Raw genomic sequence first — 23,062 nt, forward strand, 5'->3', positions numbered from 1 at the left:
ACTCCTTCAATATACAGATAGGTATTTAAGTAATGCATTAAAGGATAGGTTCAAAGTTTTTGAAGTCTGTCTTACACAGATGCCCACATGTGAACTGAAACAGGTTTTCCTTGGTGTTGTCATCACAAACAGTCATTCTATGAAAAAAATGCATTCATTCTTTTTGTTAAAATACTTTCACTGCAGCTCAATGAGAGCCATGTTTCCTCCACAAGAACTTTCAATAGACCCCTAAAAAGTCCTTGTACTTACCAAAATTACAGGGACCTGCAGCACTGAACAATTCTGATTGGTCGAGTACTTACAGCATTTTATTTCAGCTGCTGTTTTTTCCCCCACATTTTAAATAAAGAATACAACAGATGGACCGACGACTAACGAACAACATTGTAGAATCGCACGCAAAAATGACGTGTAAAAACAGCTGTCACTTATTTTGTACATCAGTGGGTCTGTAGACAGCAGATGAAACTAACACAACAACAGGCTGAAGGAACCTTTTAAGTTCTTGAAAAGTAGTTCCTGGAAATCGAAGTCTTTCTTTCACTAAAAAGACTGTAACTCTGGAAGATCGCCACTTATCCACTTGACATTTTGAACACATCTCTGAGAGCTGTGGATTTTATCCCACAGCACTTAGGAAGGGATTTTTTATTGGCCAGTATGAAAAGGGGGAACGACTACAGCAAGCAAAACCCGGTTCAGTGTTCATACAGATATCTAACTATTGTTTAAAAACAGATTTACTTTTGTAGACAGACTTGGAAAAATTGCAAACCTATCCTTCAAATTCTAGCAAACACTGAGGTTAAACACAAACACATACTGTATGAGAGCTGACTGTCAGGTGGGAATGTGAAAAGTGGTCTTTGTGTTCATGTCCATTTTAAATTTCAGCATGTCAAGAGTGAGTGAGTAATCTATAAAAGGGACCTACATTTCAAATAACTCCCAGATCACTGAATATAGTAGGTTAAAGCTGCATGAAATAGAAAGCTTTGCATTATCATTTAGAACAGATTTGACAGAAATGTATGAAATCGCTTTTTTTTTTTTTTACATACCATACTGTAAGAGAAAGTGAAAAATATTCCTGCATATATGCAAATCATTCATTAAAAATTAGTTCACAGGTCAGTTTGATACAATAGAATTTTTAAATAGATTGAGTTTTCATTTTTTTCTTGCATTAACACATTTGTATCTAATATCTACAGTTATTCACTTTTGCTCACAGCACAGAGATTTTGGGTATTTGGGAACCAAAGTGCAGCCATACTACAAAAACATGGATTTCAGAGCAGCCACACGCACACACACGCACACGCACACGCACGCGCACGCGCACACACACACACAGGGCACCCACAGGGGCCACAGCAGGGGGACTCTGCAGTGGGAGATGTGAGAACAGTGAACTTGAGTCAGCAGGTAGCATTTTGTTTTGTTGGAGGAAGCTTTAACACACAAACTCCTGTCTCATGCGGATGATCTGTAGTAAGGCGGCCTGGACGTCTTCATCCATGTGACCCTGCAGGAGAAACACGGTCGGGATGAGCTTCAGTTAATCACTTTGCACCACATTTCTCACTTGTATGACTGAATATTTTATTCTCGTGTCCGGTCATTTGCAGTCGCTCATGGGATTATTCACATTACATTCATATTCTAAATCCATCTTTAATGATCAGCTGGCCTTTCAGACTACATTTTATAATACATTTTAGACCAGTGTAAACACAAGAATTCCTTCTTGCCTGGATGATGAAAGTTTCTAAAACTTGTTTGATCTTGATTCGACAGAAACAGGACCATGATTCCATGAAACAGACCTGATTTCATAAACATCTTTTCCTTGTTTTCTACGTATCATTCAAAGCTCACAAAGGTTTAATGTGCTGCCAGTGTATCATAAAAGGTCTGTTTTGCGACTCAAAAAAGCCTCTGTTTCAAACCTTTACACCGAGTTGGATGGTATTACTTTCTGTTGATGTGAGGATGGTGGAAATTTAGGATGAGCAGATAACACTTGTGCCAGGAAGTTTAGCTATCAAAATCAGTAAAGCGGTAAACACGCTGTGAGTGGCTAAAGATTGACAGTGTGTGTTAATTGTTAAATACTGAATGATAAAAGACTGAACACAACTGAGTTCAATATATTTTTAGATTCAAGTCAGCTTTTATCATATAATTGGTCTGTCTTTCATGCGATAAGGTGTTTTTATGAAATCATTCAACTCTTTTCCAAAACAAGAGCACTTTTATCAGCTCAATTATTCTTTCATGAACTCTGCTCTCAAATCTAATCGCTGAGTCTCTGCAAGTCAAACCTCCTCGCTGTTGTTTTAAAATTACTCAGATAAGGTTACCAAAGGACTGTCTGAACAACCTAAATTATTCTGATTTAATCTGATCCAAGACCATTCATGAGAATGAGACAAACTTTCCTTAGTAAACAATAGCAGACAATTTGCAGAGTTTAAGGAAGAAAATCAGATAACTCTTATCTTGAATAGTTAAACTTACCTGTGCTGCACTGAGAAGATGAGTTCGATAAATTGAAACCACCTCTCTGTGTTGCCTCTCAGCATCCTGATTGAGCAGAAGGAAGAAAAGCATGAAGACGACACAGTGGTTAACTTTGATGTTTTTAACAGCTTGACAGTTTTGTAAACACAGATGCAGTGCATTCACTGAATTATGGGCTTCCACATTATTATAAATCTTCTAGCTACACCTAAATGTTAGAATGAGAACAGCACCTGTTTTTTCCTAAAGTTATGGGTATATGTTATATCAAAAGAACAGAGAAGTTCACCAAGAAAAGGAGGTGTAGACGGTTCAGTAACTATTACAAACCAGTGACTAAATGAAGCATTTGTGCATTTTATTCTATGAGCTACCTAAAGAGCCAATAAAATAAAATACCTACCATGTACTGTATTTGTTACTGTAATAGAAGGTGGATACCTGACAGGTTCGGCTGGTTTCAGACAAAAATGAAGAAATGATTTTGCCATCGACTTCACTCATGTCAGCTTGCTGTTCAGTGCTGACGTTTGTTATTTATGTGACAACACATGAACACAACACATGGACCATTTCAGGCAGTAAATATTCCTGTAGCCCAGCTAAAGATGGAAGAACGTCAAAGACACAACTCCAAAAACCATCATGGTTGGATTAAGTATACAGTTAAGTAAACAAAGGTTACAGTTTAGTTAAAAAGTTCATAAAGATGAAGACTTTTCAATCAACAATGCAAGACTCAATTTTTAATGAATTTACAACTGCTGATAACATTACGTAGCGTGTTCAAATAACCCACCCAATTTCTCCAGACCGCCATTCAGGGTACAAGGTGCACTGCATTCTATGAACAACTGCGTGAGGGTAACCCAAACTCTGCTTCAGCTTACATTAGCTGTGTCAGGTTCGGACATAAAACCAGAATACCTGTCGGGTTGGACTTCATTACTACTCTTTTGGATGTGGGCCGGGTTCAGATAGAAACCTGCAATCCAAGCTGCACTCTATACTGTAACACAAGTCACTGATTTTATTTGTTTTGTTTTGTTGCTTTAACTTTGTCAGGAAAACTTTGTAAATATCACTGTATAAAATGTGTAAAAATGAGGAACCTTGTTTTCCTACAGTTTTTTGTCAGTCTTGAACAGAAAGACAGTTCATGTGCAGTAAATCAAATTAAACATAAAGCAGAATAAGCATGCGTTAACATAATCTGTAATACATATTTCAGTATGTCATGCATGTGCACTCACAGCCAGCTGCTGCTGTAGGCTCTTGATCTGGGCTTGGAGTGTGTCAATGTGCTGTGTCTGTCTCTTATTGGGCGCGTTGCTTGTGTATGCCAGCTGGGACAGACCATTCAGAGCCTGCTTCAATCGCTCAACGTCTGTCAGCAACTCTGTGATCTGAAACACACAAAGAAAGACACACACAAATATTAAAGCAAAATACGACAGGCAGAAACATCGTTTTTTCATGCGCTTCTCAATTTTGAGCTCTTTTGCTTCCGAAACATGTTTTTGACTACACTTGTAAAGAAAAATCACCAAAATATACAGGTAGGTGTTGTTTAGGTTCAGATTTCTGTTCTGGAAATTTGTGCAAATGTGTTAAAAAAAAAATAATTAGATAATCCATCATTTAAACATAAAATTCAGAGAACTTTGACTTGTGTAAGGTATCTGTCAACAGGGGAAGTTTCATTATGATATCTAAATGTTTTACCCTATTCACTTGTACATTCTTACTTTTTTGTGTAAAAATGTGCACAATTTTGTAATATGCATCTTTAAAGGTTGTTTTCTTAAAATGAGATTCTTCTTATAATCTGACCCAGAAATCTCCACCTCAGTAGCACTTACAAACACAAAACTTTCCATCTTTATTCCTATCTATATTCTGAAGGGTTTTACAGAAGAGTTTGTTCTTATATCGTTCATAGCCTGATTTTTGAACATTTTAATCCTAAAAACATGTCCAAATATGATTCTTTTAATGGCAGTTTAAAGTATTTTCTGATTTATGCATTGACTAAAAAAGAGATATCTAAAATCCACATCTGTTCAGATTTCTAGAGATGTATGCAAATTAGTGCATATTCAATTAGATAATCCATCATTTGCAAATTTAAACACCCACACATTCACCTGTAGCGTCTTGCATAAATGTTAATAATCATATTTTTCCATTATTGATCAGCCAAAACAAAAAGATTTCTCTCCTTGGAAACAGAAACAAATGTTTGAAAAATCTGATTTTCTTTCTAAATCTGCGGGCAGACACACTTAGCATACTCCTCAACGGGGATAATCAGATTTTTAATCTATAGTAGTTACATTTATCTACAGTCAAATGCACCCCCTGTGTACCAAAAGTAGTTTAAAATCTGTTCATAATAAAATCATAATGATATATTTTTACTACCTTCTTGTCTTTGGCCTCAGTCTGCTGAGCTGATGTCTCAATCCTTCTCTGCAGGTCACAGATGGTGCTGAGGGACTCATCATATCTCTCCTTCAGCTCTCTAATTTCTCTCTCGATGGCACGTCCCTTCTCCTGGACGGCCTCCATCTCCGTCCTGGCCCTGCTCTCGCCCTCCCTTGCCTGCGTCGACTCCTGATGGGCCTCTTCACACTCCTCCGATAAGCTCAACAGCTTGTTGCTCAGGTTGGCCACCTTCTCCTCAAGCTGCTGCTTCTCCTTCTCCAGCTGGTTCATTTGGTCTTCCTTGTCGCGGAATTCCTCGAGAGCCTGCGTGGCCTGAAGGAGCTCGGATTGCAGGGCGGACACGTCTTCGGCCCTCTGAGCGCTATTCTCCTCCTCTTCACGGAGAGCCATGCGAAGCTTGGCGACCTCGACCTCCAGAGCCTCCTTTGACTCTGCCTGTTGCTGCAGCAGAGAGGCCTGTTCATCACGGCAATCCTGCAGATCTTTCTGTAAAGCACAAACTTTCTGTGCCTCCTCCTGCTGAGCCTCTTTGGCTTTCTTGCAGTCGGCCTGAGCTTGCTGCATGGTGTCATGGAGCGCTTTCAGCTCCGTATCGTACGTTGCTATCCGGGTCAACTCTGATTTCAGGCGATCCTGGAGATTCTGGATCTGATTGTTGTAGAGGGCGTTCTGGTCTTTAAGCTCAGTGTTCTGAGATGTCACCTCCTCGTGCTGCTGTTCTACGTTGGCCAACTTATGTGCCAATTCCTCAAATTTACTCTTAAACTCTTCCTCCACATCCTTGTGCTTTTCACTGCTAACTAGAGCAGAGTCTAGTCTCTGCTGAACAGATTCAATCTCAACTTTTAGTTTCTCTTTCTCTAGTTTGTTGCCTTCGCCTGCAGACTTTTCTTTGTTATACTTCTCTTCCATTTCCACCAGCTTGGCTGTCAACTCCTTCACCTGAGTATGGTAAGAGTGTTCTTTCTCCTCAGCTGCAGTCAGTGGGATAAACTTGGACTGAATAGCCTCCTGAATGGTGTCTAGTTCTCTTTTCTGAGCCTCCAGTTCGTGGGTGAGCTTCACTGTCTCCTCCTGAGCCGACACATACATCGCTGACGCTTCATTTGCTCTGTTCTCCGCATCAATCACAGCAGCATGCAGCTTCTCTGTGGCAGCTTTGTGGTCTTTCATGCTTATAAAGTCTTTTTTCGTCTCCAACAGGACTTTTTCCAACTCTTCTTTCAACTTGTCATTTCGTTCTTGCACATTCTTCAGTTCTTCCCCACTTTCTTTTTCCTTGGTCTCCAACTTCAACATCTCAGCTTTGACGCTCTCTAAGGTGGAGTTTAACTCCATCTTCACTTGCTCGTGCTGCTGTCTGGGAACAAACTCTCCCTCCAGGCTCTGTTTCAGAGTCTGGTTGTGTGTAGTCAGCTGCACACACTCTTTATCTCTGTCTTCACATTTCCTCTGCAACAGTTCAAGTTTCTTCATCAGGTCGGCATTATGAGATTTCAGATCATCCATTTCACTCTGGTGTGTCTCGCTGGAACTTTGGATGCTGCTGATATTCTCCTGCAGTGCTGCCCTCTCAATTTGAAGCTGCTGAACTTGACCCTCTGCTTTTCCGTAACGCTCGCTGGCCTCCACCAGTTTGTCTTCAAGCTCCTCCAAAGCCGTCACCATGTTCCTCCGAGTTTCCTCGTGGTCCTTTCTGGGTATGAAGTCGATCCCAACCCTGCTGTTGAACTCCTCCAGCTGCTCTCGGAGTATATCTCTTTCCTCTTCGCTCTCCTCAACTTCACGGATCAGAGCCTGGCTTTTAGCTGTCAAATCAACCAGTTTCCTTTTCAATGACTCGTTCTGCTCTTCGAGGGCGGCCCGTATCCTCTGTTCCTCCTCAGATGATCCTGATCGTCCCTGGGACGACGGACTGTCCAGCTTTCGATGAAGGTCGGCCACCTCCTCCAGCACACGGTCATAGTCCTCCCTCAGCTCGGCCAGCTGACGCTCCTTCTCATCGACCGCGTTGGTCAGCAGGTTTTTCATGTTGTCAAACTTCTCAGCTGGGACTGTGTTGCCGTGTTTAGTCTGAGCCTCCTTCAGCTGGGCTTCCATTTCTAAAAGAGCTTCTGTGAGTTCGTCTCTCTCTGCAGTCAGAGCTCCCAGGTCTTGGTTGAGCCTTTCTGCCTCGGCTGCCAGCTGGCTCTCGCTGCTCTTGTACTCCTCCAACGCCTTCTCGCTCTGTTTGAGCCGGTTACGAACTCGACCCACTTCAGCCGAAGCACCCTCATACTTGGCCTTGATGTCCTGGAGCTGGGCGCGCAGTTCTTCTGCTCCCTGGCCTCCTAAGTGTTCCTTCACAGCAACTACGTGGGCTTGCAGCTGTTTGACCTTACACTCAGAATCCAGCATCCTCTTCTGGACGTCGCCCAAGGCATCCTCAAGCTCCTGGACCTGCTGGTCAGCCTGTTTCTGGATGGTGTCTCGGTTCTGAATCAGCTCCTGGCACTCTCGATTTTTGCGGTTCAGGGCAGACTGAAGCCGTGCCGTTTCTTCCTCCGCTGCTTGGTGTCTTCTCTTGACCCCCTCATGTTCCAGTCGGAGTGCTTCCAGTTCACTGGCGCGGTCCCAGTCTACAGCAGGAGGACTCTTCTCTAGAGGTCTGGACAGTGAACGCGACATGGCAGGATTCTGGAGCATCTGCAGAGAAAGAGAAGGTATAAATCTCTTTTACTGAAGGCAAGAAAGAAATCCAACACAGTTTATACAGTGAGTTAAATGGAAGTCCATTGTTGTCAGAGACTGCTTAGATGCAAACTGCTAACACTGTATTTTAGAAATTCATATTTCATAAGTCATATGAAACTATTAAACACTTACATGATCAGAATCCAGGCTGTGAGTTTGTTTGACCAGAGTGTTTTCTTTGCCTGTAAGACAAACATAACATTCACACACTCTGCTGGTGAAGTCTGAAATAATGGCATCAAGTTTTTTCTTTGGGAGTTAAGAAATGGAAATAAACTGACCTTTGATAACAGACTGCCCAGAGTAGTCGCCCTGTAAATATATGTAGATACACACTCATCAGAAATGTTTGAACTACCTTAAAATGAGGTCTTTTTTCATACTATACAGAATGTAAAGCAGGTCCAATTTATTTCAACAGCTTACTGAAATGTTAATTACATTTATTCTTAGAGCAGATACACCCAGTTCCCAGGTTAAAAGGCACACCCAGCTAAGTTCTGCAATAAATCTTCCTTTAATGAAGGTTATAAAGTACATTTTTTTTAAACTGTTCAGATGATGTAGTTTGTGGTGCTGTTGAACTGTAATACTTTATACAGAGAGCTGTTTCAATTATTTAGCCTACCTTTGTTGATATAAATGGAGTGGGTATCCTAATTGCCAGATGTGTAAACCTGTGATGTAGTTTTACTTCATCTGCTTTGGAATTACTTGGGATATTGGAATATTAATAAGAATATTGGGAATATATCTTTAAAATAACACAGCTGGGAAAAGGTGTATTCAAAAAAAAACCAAACATCATTACACCCCTTTGGTTAGTGAACTAATATGGAAACTTGTCATCTTGAGTCTCCATTGTCTATTTAAAGTTGTAATATATACTTCATTGCCATACATTAAGATCTCATACTGTACTTTATAGAATTGTATTTATTTATTTATTTTTATTTAATGTTCTAATTTCTAATTATTTCTATCATACCAGGGCTGTGATGTGTTAGAAGGGGGAACTTTGTTTCTTTGTCTTTCTCATGTGTATTTGTATTATTATTTATGTACAAATGACTATTTTGCTTCAAATATCTTTTAAAAAGTAAATGGGGTGGACAAAATAATGCAAAATAATGCAAACACCTGTATAATATTATACAGTTCAACAGCATCATACACTACATCCTCCAAAATAATCATACAGCTGAATCTCGAAAACAATTTCAATAAAAACTGACTATAAGCTTCATGAAGGCGGGATTTATTTGTTGTATTAGACAGCATTAGTATCAGATGGATGTATCTAATAAACTGGCACTGAACTTCAACATGTGTCATGAGTAAAGACACTGACCAAAGTACTCCGGAGCTGGACCTTGACAGTCTCCAGGCCTCGAGCCCCATCCTCTCTTTCTTTGGCACTGAGTAACACCTTTAACTGCTCCTTCTGATCCAACAGAAAGAAAAACAAAGGGATGAGTTAGTCAAGCACGAGAAACTAAACACTTTCAGATGAATAAACAACAGATTTAATGAGCCGGGGTCTGAGTTCACTTCCAAGAACAGTTTATTCATCCCATTTATCAAAAGGAAAACAAACTCTCTAATTGAACAGATGCATGCTATTCAAAAATGTGCTTAGAGCCAACAAAAATCACTATTTGTACATGTTTGAGAAATGCTCAGAAAATAATTGCCACACAGCATTTGTTACGGACTTCTAAATAGTGTGTGAAGTGCTTTGGTCTTTTAAAAAGTTACACCAGGTAGCTGCTAAATTATTCAGTGCTCTGCTGAGTGTGTTTTATCACTACTACAGGTGCTTCAAGTTCAAAAGTTGTGACAGAATCAAAAGGGGCTCATTGAAGATGTTTGGAGCAAAAAAAAAAAAAAGCTTTCAAGGCAGCAGAATAGAAGATGTTGGGGAGAAATAAAACAAAGCTTATTTTCATCTGAAGCAAGTCAATCCAAAAGAGAACACATCTGCTCTGTAGGACAGTGGATATTTATGAGACAAAAAAAAAACCCACCTGTATCCATGACAGTAAACTCAAATTAGTTGAGGTACAGGGAAAATACATCTTAATGTTTGCAGCCTTGATGGAAGAGTGGCTCTTTGATGAATTACATTTTTGTTTTTGTTAGTCTTTCACTTTCTTTCCCTACAAAACTTTTTTTTTTTTTTTTTTTTTAGATTCGTTTCAGGAAGTCACAACATTTTGAATTGCTACAGCGCTTGACCTTGATTCCTGAGTGTTTGGGCATCGTATGATGTTATTCTGTGCTATTAAGTCACAATTGAGCAGCATTTTCAGACTGTGCCACCTTCCTTTTCCCTTCACTTCACTTCCACATGAGCAGCTCTGTGTTGATACAGCAACATCCTCTAAAGTCATTCCCTGGCTTTCATTTGCTCTAATTTTTAGGTTTCAGAGGTAGGAAGAGAAACTTAAGACCGTCTATAAACTGCACTCCTGACTGCTACTGGCGTGTAAAAATTTTCTGTTGATCATAATTCTAACAAGCAAACTGAAGAAAGATCAAGACAAGTGAGAAAACTGGAAATGAGGCCCATAATGTCCAAGAAATCATTTTTGTTTCATACCTCTTTCTGAACGTCTTCAACAGTTATCTTTTCCTGCAGATGAAAAAAAGATGATATATACAGTCAAATGAGGGATTTACAATTTATCTGATTGTAGAGCTGCAATGATTAATCAATTATCAAATTAATCGCCAACTATTTTGATGATTGATTTAATTTGATAGCTTCTTAAATGTGAATATTCTGTGGTTTCTTTACTTACTAAACTGAATGGCTTTGAACTGCAGGTAAAAAAGACATCTGAGGACATAATTTTGGCCTTTGGGAAACAGCGATCAACATTTTTCACCACATCCTGACATTTTATAGGCAAACAACTATTAATCGATAAATTGATAAAATAATTGGCTGTTTAATATATGAAAACTATGAAAATAATTTAGTTGCAGCCCTATTTGATTGAATTTCATTGTTCTCTTTTGAGAACATATTTTTCTTTCAGCTAATATTGAGGAATCTCTTTTCTCATTTCAATGTAAGTCACTAATCTTTTACAGAAGCAGTATTAAATCCTGCCCTGCCTCCTCTGAAAGAAACCTCAGGTTAGAAAATTACTGCACATTTCTTATATCATGTGTTACCTCTATTATCATGGAAGGACTATGACTTTAGGTCAATAGAGCATGACTCAGCTCAGCCTTTATTATTGTAATTTCTAATTCTTCAACCAGAGGTTGAGTAGCACCCTCAGATCTACCCACCCACTGAAAAAAAGACAAGCCAGTAGTGAAGGACAGACATGTTTGGAGGGATGTACTGAAATGAACAGTTTTCTCTGCCTCAGTATCTCTATATTGTTTACCTGTGTGAGCTGTTGCTGTAGCATGTTGACCTTATCTAACAGGGCTCTCTGGTCCTGGTGGTACTTCCTGAGATTCTCCTGCAGGGTCTCGTTCTGCCTCTCCAAGTCCTAAAACACACATCCACACAGAAAACCATGAACCTTACAAAAAATAAACCAGTCAAAACCCTAAACCTTACAAACATAAACCAGTCAAAATACAGTTACCATATTTGTCAACCTTTAGATCTCAAAAATTGGGAGGATTTCAAAACCAAAGCAGGGGTTCATGGTTGAGTTTCACAGACTTTGTTTCCAGCATTCTGGTGACTTTTAAAGGATGAAAATAAAATAAGTGGACATTTTTTGCAAGTGGATAAGTGACATTAATTAGCTGCACAACACAAAGGGACCACAGCTTCTGGCCTTACCTAGTCAGATTTCAAATTTGATTACAATAGCACAGAAAATTAATACTTTTCTAAGGGTACATTAATAAGGCTGCTCTTAGAAAAAAAAGTGCCCCTCTCCTTAAAAACTTTGCAGAAGAAATTGGAATTCTTCTTTCAAGGACATCAGAAATGTCTTTCTTTTAGTATTCTCTATTTTTCTCTCCATCTGTCACTCACTAAGCCAGACAGGGCATGAGCATGGATTTATGAAGGACAACTGGGTACAGTGGGATGAGGCAGAGGCCATTCTTCAATGTATTGTGATTCTGTCTATTAAAATTATGAATTGATGCAAAAAACTCAATAGCAATAACCTGGACAAAAAACACACTGTATGCAAGTTGAATCCAACCAAACTAATTATGGAGTGTTTCAAATACACTGTGTTTTGAACGGAGCAAGAAGGCCTAGTCACACAACAAAAAAAAATAATGTATCAAAATAATGATTTCTGTATCAATAATCATTTAAAAATCGTATCAAATTAAATCATGAGGTGCCAAGAAATTCCCACCCCTTGCGTTACGTGCAACTCTATTATTGCTAGGTTGGAAACAGTAGATTTTTACAATGACAGAAACAGGTTGCAGTATTGAAAAGGAAAGAGGTGGAAAATTTGCCATAAATCAGGAGAAATACAGGAGAATTATGACCCCAGTAGGAAACAAAGAAATTGTAATTAAAAAGGGGAAAGAAGCCTTCCCAGTATGAAAATTTATCAGTACTTTACAGATATGGATTTCTTGATGATTGACTGTGTATTTTTTGAACATGTGTTGGTGTTGGCTTACATGTATGATCTGATCCCGTCTGTTAGCCTCAGCTGCCTCTGATCGATCTACTGAATGCTGTGGATAACACAGGATCTGTTTTTACAACCATGTCTTGGACATTAACATTTCCACAGCCTATGTAAGCCTATGGAACAACTCTTACTTATAATCACTAGATGGCAGTCATGTACATCTGAGCACCTTACAGGTTCAGAAATACAAAAAAGGCTGAACTAAACAACTCCAAGTCAAACAAAATGAAAGGCGCAGAATCTTGATGATGTTTTTTTTAACAACACAGGCCTCACAGTGTTTAGCATGTGAATGGTGAAGAAGAAGGATTCTGACTCATTAATGTTAACAATGGCTTTGGGATGCGAGCAGCCTTGACCTTTGTCATCTTTTAACAAACAGACTGTGGAAGCAAAGGGCTATAAAAATGCCAGTTCATTGCTATTCCTATCATGCTTCTTGTACTCATGGAGGCCCTCTAAAATATGTAAAGTAGTGTGAAGAATAATAGCTCCTCCTCATTATAGGTGAGCTTTAATGGATGATGTGAGTCTGAACTGACTGCTGCAGGATTACCTGTCGCTTCCACTGCTCTATTTTCGCAGCCTCTTTATCTGTAATAAAACAAGAAAAGAGCACGTTCAATTTTCTGACATGTTTTTTGCCATAATTTGACAAACAGACATGTTTACAGAACAGTGGTCCCTGAAAACACATTCAAAGAACATAATGTACATTAGACAGAAAATCAAACAGAATAGTGAGATACTATAACTGAGAAATATTAAAAAGACTAACAAAGAACAGAAAATAAAAATCCATACACATTGGGCCCAAAATATATGTTACATTCTGCAACAGATCCAAAGTGTAAAACTATTTTCAAAAAACAATGAAATTAAAAGAAAAAAATGAATCAGGTTATATACTATTTTACATATTTTCCCATGTATAGTAAAATATGGCACACTTTACTGTTGCCTATGGGAGTCAGTGACTCACTAAAATTATACTTACAGGGATAGATCAGATTATTTTAAGTGAGAATGTATGAAGTACTTGCCTATCATCAGTTTACTACCTACAATAGATGGCAGTTAATGCACCCCCAGTTTGGAGAAGCAGAGATCAAGCTATGAAATGTAGTGCTGTGGACAGCGTAGGCAGCAAAACATATTTCAGTCACTTCTAAACAGGCCCACGTAAAAGAAGCCAAATATTGCTCTCTCCAAACCAACCAGACTCCACTGGCAGAATCCGCAATTTAGCAATACTTTTATATCACAGAATGTGAGAATGTGGGAGTTGCTGGTCTCCTGTCTTCATTAGTTTGTTAGTTTGTGTTGTTTTATGACTTTTCTGTTTTAAAAGGTTAATTTGGGATTCACTTAAGTCACACAACAACAAAAATCAGCTAACAGATTGAGACAGTGGTTAACCAGCATCTTCATGTTCATGTTAGTGTTTTTGCCAAAACAGTCTGGTTGATAAAAAAGAGATTAATATTTGTCTTAGATAACAGTGGTTTCCCATTGGAAAAAGCTGTTTGACAGCAAGGTGAAGTGGTGAAAATATTCTAAATATAGCGTACACTTTATTTGAGTGGCTGTCCAAAGCAGTACATTGCTTTGCTTCCATGCAAAGCAGGTTCTCCTGCTGCTTCTCCAAACTGGGGGTGTACCTACTACCATCTACTGCAGGTAATACAATGACTATGGATAAGTACCTCATACAAACCACTTAAAATGATCTGACCTACTCCTTTAAAATACTTATATTGTGCTGTAGCTTTAACAGAGCAAGAAAAAAGTCCGCACACTTGGTGTTCTTTATCTAAAGTGGTTTTCACATATGCACTCTGAACTACAACCCCCAAAAACATTTTGCCCTTTCACACATGCAGCTCGCATGAGGAGACTGTCCACATCAGACGTGTTTGCACATGTTGGAAATACTCCATATGGTTTAGACGAGCAGAGTGGTGCCTGCAGAGTGCCCAAAAACTCTCAAAATTAACAAATTAAGATGGAGGCAGACAAGAGTGAGAGTCTGCTTAAACAATGTGGATGTTCTGATGAGCTGCTTGCAGGACACACACTTTTACTTTTCTGAGTGCAATTTCATGCTTTCGCATCACAAATGATGAAGGAGGGCATTTAAACGTGATGTAAAAAATATTAGACTCATATGGGCTGATACTGATCAGCAGACAGTCTCACTGAAAATGGATTGATTAATGAAAAAATGGAGACACAAGCGAGCAGCTGCACACCGTGCAACATCATCAACACGCCCACTTGTTCCAGACACTGAGCTGTTCTGTTCATACATGCGGCTCACCCGCAGTTATGACTGGGGAGCTGAAAAGGTTCACTCCAGGCAAAAACATGCATACATGCGTGTTCACACATACAGCTCCCCTGGGTAGTGTGTGGATGATTGCAGAGTTGTAGAGCAAGTGTGACAGAGGTTTAATCGCAGCTTATCTTGAAAAATAGATGATCTCTTTGGAAACAAATGGTGAATAATTTTCAGGAATCTCAGCTTTTATGTAAGAGGGATTTTTTTTCCCACAGTACATCAATGAACAGCCCTACCTACAACCATCTCAGTGGTTCTCTTACTGGTCTGGTCTTTATTGGTTCCTTTCAATGATCACGGTAATTATGCTCATCCTGTATTTATTCCAAACAAACAGCTACAGGATTCTTTCTTATGTTTTGCAATCTGACCTCTGGTAGCTTTGTCGAGGTAACTTTTGACCATGGCAACAAGCTCCGGGTTCTTGCTGAGGCGAGCGTAGTAAAACGCATCGTGACCCAAGCTGTCAACCGCCTTCACGTCAGCGCCGCTCTTCAGCAACACCTCTACCGCGTCCTTACAGCCGAACTCACAGCCCAGAATCAGTGCAGTCCTGAGGAGGTCAACAAAGACAGTTTATGAGCAAGAACATTGACAAACTAGGTATGAAACAACTGTGTCACTGAACACGAAGCACTAAAATCTAGATGTGGCAAAAACAACAATTCACAGTGTGTTTTGTTCTACTTCTGCTGAATAATGCAGTGTTGTGGTTGCTCAGCTGAGCTGTCCTGATTTTGTCGCCACATCTAGTTGTTATTTATTAAATTTTAAAGGACTGTGTTGCTTTGTGTCACAAATGCTGCTGAAAAAATAAATAAATCAGGCGAAATTTGTATTGCACAGTTATGATGTTAATTTTAACTGAAAATAGAAACATAAGACATTCTCAGGCACTCATTTATTTATTTATTTTTTACCCCTAACAAACAAATACAGAAGAATATATATTTGAGAATATACAAATGTACAGTGGTATCTTATTGCTGCTGTATTTTTCAATATCTCCCTTTTCAAAAATAATTCTGTTTTCTTTTATTTTCCACATTTATTGTTATTTATGACCTGCTGACCCCAGGTTTTGTTAAAATGTTTGTTTAGTCCCCTTTATGAGGTAAGTAGTCAGGTAAATGGCCTTTCAGAAATACACCTTTAGCCTAAATAAAGTTCTGATAAATGTTCTGGTATTTAATTTACAGTATTTTCTGTGACTTGATATTAATGTCAGGAAAACAGTCACTTCAAGGAAATCAACAGAGATGGATACACAGTCTCTACATATGTTTGAGAATTTAATGTATCAGAAATTTCAAATCAGAGAATTTTCACTTTTTTCCTTAAAAAAATATTCAAACTGCTTAATCAATTATCAAAATAATTCATCATGAGGGTTGATGTCTCTTACTTGTGTTGTTTGTCCCGAATGGTGATATCAGCCCCTCGCTCCAGCAGCAGCTGACAGATGCGTGGATGGCACATCTGAGTTGCCAGCACCAGAGGTGTCCTGCCATCCTGGAGAAAAACCAAAGACATACAGACAAATACACATAGGTCCACAAAATCAGTCATCATAACACAATACAGTCCTATACAGTCCAGACAATGGGTCTGTCACCTCAAAGAAAAAAGGTCCAGACTAATTATGTCTACAGATAACTAACATTTATCAAATACCTTTGTGTGCTGCTCACATTGCCACACATGCCTTTCATGACTGCCGCTTGCAAAATAACAGCCTTTAAGGAGCAGGCAGACCAGTACAATAATACAATGACAGCTACATGTGTGGAAAATGAAAAAATGTCTTTGAAGAGATCATTACAACACATTGTGAAATGAAGCGAAATAGCAATTCTTACAAAATCACAGGCATTCACTGAAGCCCCGCTGTCACAGAGAAGTTTCACACTCGAGGGGCAACCGGCCATGACTGTGAAGAAAAGGGTGGAAAAATACAATAATTTCAGTCATTTGCCATTGAAAACCAATGCACATCAACTCAGCTCGAGCGGTAGTTTGGACACCATAGTCAAACTTTTATTTATCTTGTGTAATGTGGTAAACATTACACTCAAAAATCTTCAACTTCACTTGAATGTTTGACCTTCACTGTGCAGAATAAAGTATGTGAATTTGACATTAGCAGGCTGTTTTCACGTTATTCTGTTTAAGAAGAAAAGTTTATCTGAACTAATCTTACATGTGGTCCAATATCCAACTTACTTATTTGAATATTTTTGTGGGAAAATCAGATTTTTAAATACAAAGTATTTATATGTCTTAAACATGTATTGAGAGCATATTTAACATTCATATGAGCATGTGGATGTTCTGTTCATGCAACAAAAGACCTAGTAAAAGTGCTTTGAGTCTATCTTACCTGCATCATGTAGAGCAGTTCGTCCTTGTAGGTCCACATTTCCAACTGGACAGTTGTGCTGTAAAATAACATAAAATAAACACCGGTTGGCACAAAAAAAGATTATCAACATCAATATGTGTTTATAAGATCATATAAATGTTAATAGCATTTAATTATGCAATTTGGAGGTTTCAGATCTAAAATGTGAACAAAGCTTATTATGATTATGTTATGTATGGATCCTGTACTTTCATAAACATGGTTCAGATTAAACCAACAATGTGCCAAGTTGTATCTAAAATATCAAAGAACATAACACATTGCACATGTGTAGACTGGCAGGTGTGTAGGAGAAGACCATGGGTCTACAATAAACCAATACATTTTATAAAACTACTACTACTACTACTACCAAATCTTGAATTGCAAGTACAGAAGACAGTGTGTGGGACTATTTTGCCTTTAATGAATCTAAAATCTAAAATATTTTGCTTTGTTTCCACATATTTTGCTTACAAAATAATGCTATACAAGTTATTTCATAGTTTTGATGTCTCCAGCATTAATCTACAATGAAGAAAAATAAAAATTAAGAAACACTGAATGGGAAGGTGTGCCCAAACTTTTGACTGGTACTGAATATCAATTTAATAACAATAAATAAATACATATAAATAAAATCGTAGTATGTAATGATTGGATGGGCTTGTTACAGGCCCGCAACAGCCACAGATAAGAGGATTTTAGGCATAATATAAAATTGATTGAGCTTCAAATAATGGTTTCATTAGGTTACAATAATGTAGTGGAAGAATGCGTCTGAAAATCATTTATTTCCATTAGACATTTGAACCTGAGAGGCAGCAGCAGCAGGCAGGTCATATTAGGCTAAGCGGCGCTGTGCTGATAACGCCTGTGACATCTCTACACAGTCAGTCAGCTGGTTGGACGCCAGTGACTGTACCACTGTGGTGATGAGGGCCCGCTATGACGCCTTGAGGACTCAATGCTAACAGGGGCCTGATGTTGCTGGGTAAGCTTGCCAGCGGGCTCTGGCCCCCACTAAAAAAACCCAACTCTCTCCAGCAACAAGGGCCAAAAATTAGCAGCACGCTCAAATGACAAAGCTAAGAGGAGGGTGGAGGGGTAGAGCGGCAACGGTAGAGCATGGAGGGGGGATATCCTATACCTTGAGGGTTTGGGCTGACGGAGGGAGATAGTGGAGGTGGTGGGGGTGGTGGGTGTTGGCGTCCAGCTGCTATGTCTGGTGTGATGACGGCACCAAGAATGGACGGCAGGTTTGCAGGAGGGTAGGCTTGTCAACACCACTGACAACCCCCTGCCAACAGCCGCGACCTCCATTGGATCACTGCCATGAGCGAGATGGGGACAGGGGGAGGGGCTACGGCACTGTGAGAGCACAATATTGCAGAGATAGCCCCCTCATTGTAAACACATAAATCCTCCACTGGGTCATGGTGACTCAACAGGGCCTACTGTTGACCGATACGGAGTGGGCTCAGCTGCCAGAGCTGTTTGGCCATAATTATTTAAAGGAGCTGAAAGGGAAACTGCTCTGACTGGCCAGCGACTGCAAGCTGCTCTGTGGAACATGCATACAGTCGAGTGTGTAGATACACAACACACCAACATGCTTGACTAAAATACAAAGAACAGCCTAACATAACTAACTCCTCACTGTAAATAGTTATTTGAAAACAGTGTCAGATGAAGGCAGGGAGGATGACTGCACTTTACCTGCAAGAGTTTCTGCACACAGAGAGAATGTCCGTTTCTTGAAGACAGGTGAAGAGCATTTTTACCTGTAACAGATAAATGCAGCAGTCAGAACACAAAGTAAATTCACAATTTAGAGTTTTCATGTATGTTTTTTAACAGGCAACTGCCGCAATGCATAATTATCACTATACAATTAGCAGTGTGACTATCGTTGTGTTTTTACACATTTTCTGTTATGCCGAGTATCGTGATAACATATACTGTGATTTATTGTCTTCTTTACACTCAGTAATAAAGTTTTCAATCTGTTCATCTCACTTGTAGTAGTATCAAAAAGCAGTATTCACTGTTGCAATATTAATTATTTCTATGTTAAAAAAACAATACTTGGCATCTAAGTATTGATACAATACTGCCACACAAAATAATGCAATACTTTACCATATCCATTTCCCGCCCCTACTGTTTTATACTATACTGTATGTATCCTTGTATCAGCCAGTGTAAGTCCCTCTGCTGATCACTTTACTGATGTGAAAAAGTTTACTGCACAAGTGCAAATCCAGGATACAGCAAAACAGACACCAAGAGATCGAAGAGCATCATTTTGAGCTGGTCTCCGCAGGTTTGAAAAAAATGAGTTTTGATCCAAATGAGTCCATTAGTGAGTCACTGCTTGGCATAAATTATGTTCATCTGTGTTATTTGAAATGGATAGCCTGTACAGTAAGTGACTTGATCACTTAACATGGGTAACCAAGGAAAAAATATTAAATAATATAGTAATACTATACCTTGTACAATTCAGAATGTGTCAGGGGAATTATTCTCCCAATTCTGAATGACACATACCTCTTACAGTCCATATAAGTCACTGCAGTGTGACAAAAGTATTTCTCGGTAGTGTCTGGATCAACCAATAGAATTTGCTGGTCTGTCTAATAAAGATTTGTACCCTCACCAGATTGCCACTTGAAAGCATATCCAAACTGAGTGTGCTGGGGGATCCTACCATACTGAAACAAATGAGTACTTGAGTATATTTCAATTTCTTATCTGAAGGGTAGAATAAATATCCACATATGCTTAGAATTTATTGTTTTTATTTCTTGAAACCATACCATATTGTCTGGCCCTGCATTCAATACAGATTTAAAATTTGTCAGACTGCAAAACATCACAGAAAAGATATTCATGTGAAAGTACAATAGCTATTTTACCTAAATTAGACCAGGAAGCTATTTAATTATTGGATGATGAGTAATTATAATTTGTTGCTTTCATCTTCACCTCATTGCTGTATTTTTTGTCATAGTTGGGACATGTCTCTTGCTCATTATCCAGTCTAATTTCACATACTAATTTAAGCTGTCACAATGAAGAAAATTGATGCATTTGGTGCTGAGCAGCACTCTCTGTAGTAGAAAAAATAAAGAGACCCCTAATAAGAACAGCTTTATTCTTAACCACTAATGAGAGTAATTTTCTTTTAAACACTTCCCTTATCTCCTGCCTCAAAATAGGTGACATGTTCTCACACTGACTGCTGTAACCTGAATTAATTGAATGTGATAATATGGAAAAGGCATCACGCCTACTGTATGTGGAGGACACAGTGAACAATGTGGTTAATTTTTAATCATGGCACAACATACACAAACTCCTGCATAAGACTGTCAGTGTTTCATTTAGACAGGGACCACCAACAGAGAAATAATGCTTCTATGGCTGTTTACTGAATAAACTGTCAAATGTTTGTGGCTTACTGAAATTGTATTAATATTTATACGACAGGGAGATCTGAGTATTAAGTCTACCTTCAGTAATATAATGGGGTTGGACAAAATATTGGAAGCACATCAAAGTATATAAATAGGGCTCCAGGCTATTGCTTTCATCCAACCTGAACTCACCCGTGGCGTCAGTCGCAGTGACATCAACATTGTGTCCCAGGATGAGATTGAGACAGTCTAAGTGTCCTCGTGTTGCAGCCAAATGAAACCTGGGAAACAAGAAGACAGAGATGGAGAAAAATGAATACAGGAAAACCGACAGGACATGAGACAGAGAGGTGGCAAAGAGTAGACAGCACACAGTGCATGAGGGCAGGTGAATAAGTGATATGTAAAGAGGGCATAAAAGGAAGTGAGATGAGGGTGAACCTTAAAGACGAGAGAAGGACTGCAAATGGACACCTGGCTCATTTCTATCACCAAGATCTGCATTCTTGAAGCAAATAACAAGAAACCACAAGGTCTGTGATGACTCTATGGTAACCAAGAGCTACACAAATTGCTTCACTGTTGCATACTCTTGTGCTATCAAATGATAGAAAAATGACAGACTAGCTGCAAATAAGCAACACAAATACTTCAGGTTTTCTTTGTCATTTCTTTCTTTCTGTGTCCCCAATTTTCTTTTTTTGTCTGTGAAGACACCACCTTTCTGATTGAAGGATTATGCTGATATCAAGTTCATGTTTAGGAATAATCTCACTATTACACAATGATAATATTCATGCTGCCTGTGTTTACTGTCTAGTTTGCATAATGTGATAAAACTAAATGGCCTGCATGGTAACAAACGATAGGAGCCGTTGGAAATAGCAGTTGAAACCTTGAAACTCAATTTTTAAGCCAAAATGCATAAGGAGTCCTTAAAATGCTTAGAAAAGCTGGAATTACCGCCTCAACGTTGCATGCCTCCACGAACCAGTCAAGTTCCAGTTTACATCCATGTCTGTATAATGTGTGTAATGAACACTGAAGGAATTTAATAAAAAGGTATTATGTGTATTCTTCATCACTATATTGATGTGTACGATCCCAGTGAATAATTTCCAGCGAGAAACATGCTGTCTTCACTTAGAGACTACTTTTACAGGTGACTGATAGAGAGCTTTGGATATTTGTATGTAATGGTGTCATAATTATTATGAAATTATGAAAGGGCTTATAACTTGAGTTATGGGTCACAGTGACCTTGACCTTTGACCCAAAAATCAAAACAGTTTATTCTCGAGACCAAATGAACACTTGTGCAGAATGTAATTAGATTCCCTTGGTGCGTTCCTGAGATATTGCGTACACAAGATTGGGATGGATGTGAGGTGAATAAATGAAGCATTATTAACATTATACCAGAGCTGCCTTAGTCGATGTCTGTCATTGTCTGTTATGTTGTTGTTGTTCTTATTACTGCATTGCATTGTGGGATATTTATGCTGGTGTAGTGTCAAGTGCTTGCATACTCAAACATTTCATTAAAATAGTATGCACCTTCCATACTATTGGTGAGGTTTTGGACATATCCTACCTAAGAAAAAAAAAAAATAATAAAACCGATTAGATTACATACCTAAAAACTGTTTAATCTCATCAGCGAGTGCTGATGATTTATTACGTACATTTTGAGTTTTGTCATTTTGGATCGACACCAGTCATATAGTAAAGACATAAGAGTTGAGCCTGCCAGTTCTTTTCCTTTATATTAAAAAATCTCACATATTGTTATAGCATAACAATTAGCAGGTTAGCAAGGAATTTCAGACGCAAACTGTGATTTGATTGACTGCACAGCTACTAAATAAACCTTGACATGTTTGTTTTGTCAATTGTTTTTGCATGTTTAATTGCTTTGAGCAGCACATTGCAAAACTTGTGCAAACAAGCTTTTATCCACTAAGGAACATTGCCAGAATAAGAGCTCAGCCTATATTAACTCTTAGAGCTGCATAAATTATTTTACATGCTTTTGTCTCACATCACACCTGGGTTGTTGTAACAGCCTTTTTACATATCTAAAAAGCTCTAATCTGGCTACAGACAGTGTAGAACTCAGTTGCCAGGCTTTTACCCAGAGGAATCAGGTTCAAACATGTCACCCCAGTTTTAGCCTCCTTACACTGGCTTACAGTATGTTTTAGGATTGATTTTAAGGCTGTTTTAATCACTTACAAGGCACTAAATGGCTGGTCTCCTCAGTATATCTGTGATCCTCCTTTGAGATCTGTTCCAGAGACTTGGCTGAAGACTAAGGAGGGACTGAGCTTTTGCAGTAAGAACCCCGAGGCTCTGGAAAACCCTGCCTGAGGAAAAACAGCAGGCTGAGACAGTGGCTTTCTTTAAACATACTTTTAAAGCACCAACTTCCCTAATATCATCTGATTCTATCTTTTATTAGGTCTTTTTAAAATGTATTTTTATGTAGTTTGTTTAGTATTAGTATTGAAATGATCTACTGTGTTTTTCATGTTATTTTTTACTTTCT

General features: G+C 38.8%; 1 protein-coding gene across 1 annotated transcript in view; it reads right to left on the reverse strand.

Moving 5' to 3' along the window:
- Positions 1 to 283: 283 nt before the first annotated feature.
- Positions 284 to 23,062, reverse strand: part of uacab (uveal autoantigen with coiled-coil domains and ankyrin repeats b) — a 29,107-nt gene continuing 6,328 nt past the window's right edge. Inside the window, exons 3-19 of the mRNA XM_084744086.1 lie at positions 20,707 to 20,795; positions 18,812 to 18,876; positions 17,072 to 17,129; positions 16,551 to 16,621; positions 16,097 to 16,203; positions 15,063 to 15,244; positions 12,907 to 12,944; positions 12,337 to 12,393; positions 11,115 to 11,222; positions 10,313 to 10,345; positions 9,062 to 9,154; positions 7,992 to 8,022; positions 7,843 to 7,892; positions 4,954 to 7,662; positions 3,783 to 3,935; positions 2,527 to 2,592; positions 284 to 1,531 (exon numbers count right to left, since the gene is read on the reverse strand). Coding sequence (XP_084600212.1) covers positions 1,460 to 1,531; positions 2,527 to 2,592; positions 3,783 to 3,935; positions 4,954 to 7,662; positions 7,843 to 7,892; positions 7,992 to 8,022; positions 9,062 to 9,154; positions 10,313 to 10,345; positions 11,115 to 11,222; positions 12,337 to 12,393; positions 12,907 to 12,944; positions 15,063 to 15,244; positions 16,097 to 16,203; positions 16,551 to 16,621; positions 17,072 to 17,129; positions 18,812 to 18,876; positions 20,707 to 20,795 — 3,982 coding nt within the window. The 3' untranslated portion in view covers positions 284 to 1,459. The remainder of the gene's footprint in view (positions 1,532 to 2,526; positions 2,593 to 3,782; positions 3,936 to 4,953; positions 7,663 to 7,842; positions 7,893 to 7,991; positions 8,023 to 9,061; positions 9,155 to 10,312; positions 10,346 to 11,114; positions 11,223 to 12,336; positions 12,394 to 12,906; positions 12,945 to 15,062; positions 15,245 to 16,096; positions 16,204 to 16,550; positions 16,622 to 17,071; positions 17,130 to 18,811; positions 18,877 to 20,706; positions 20,796 to 23,062) is intronic.

The sequence above is a fragment of the Lutjanus erythropterus genome, chromosome 1 (assembly GCF_056507025.1).
Source record: "Lutjanus erythropterus isolate fLutEry1 chromosome 1, fLutEry1.hap2, whole genome shotgun sequence".
Lineage (NCBI taxonomy): Eukaryota > Metazoa > Chordata > Actinopteri > Lutjaniformes > Lutjanidae > Lutjanus > Lutjanus erythropterus.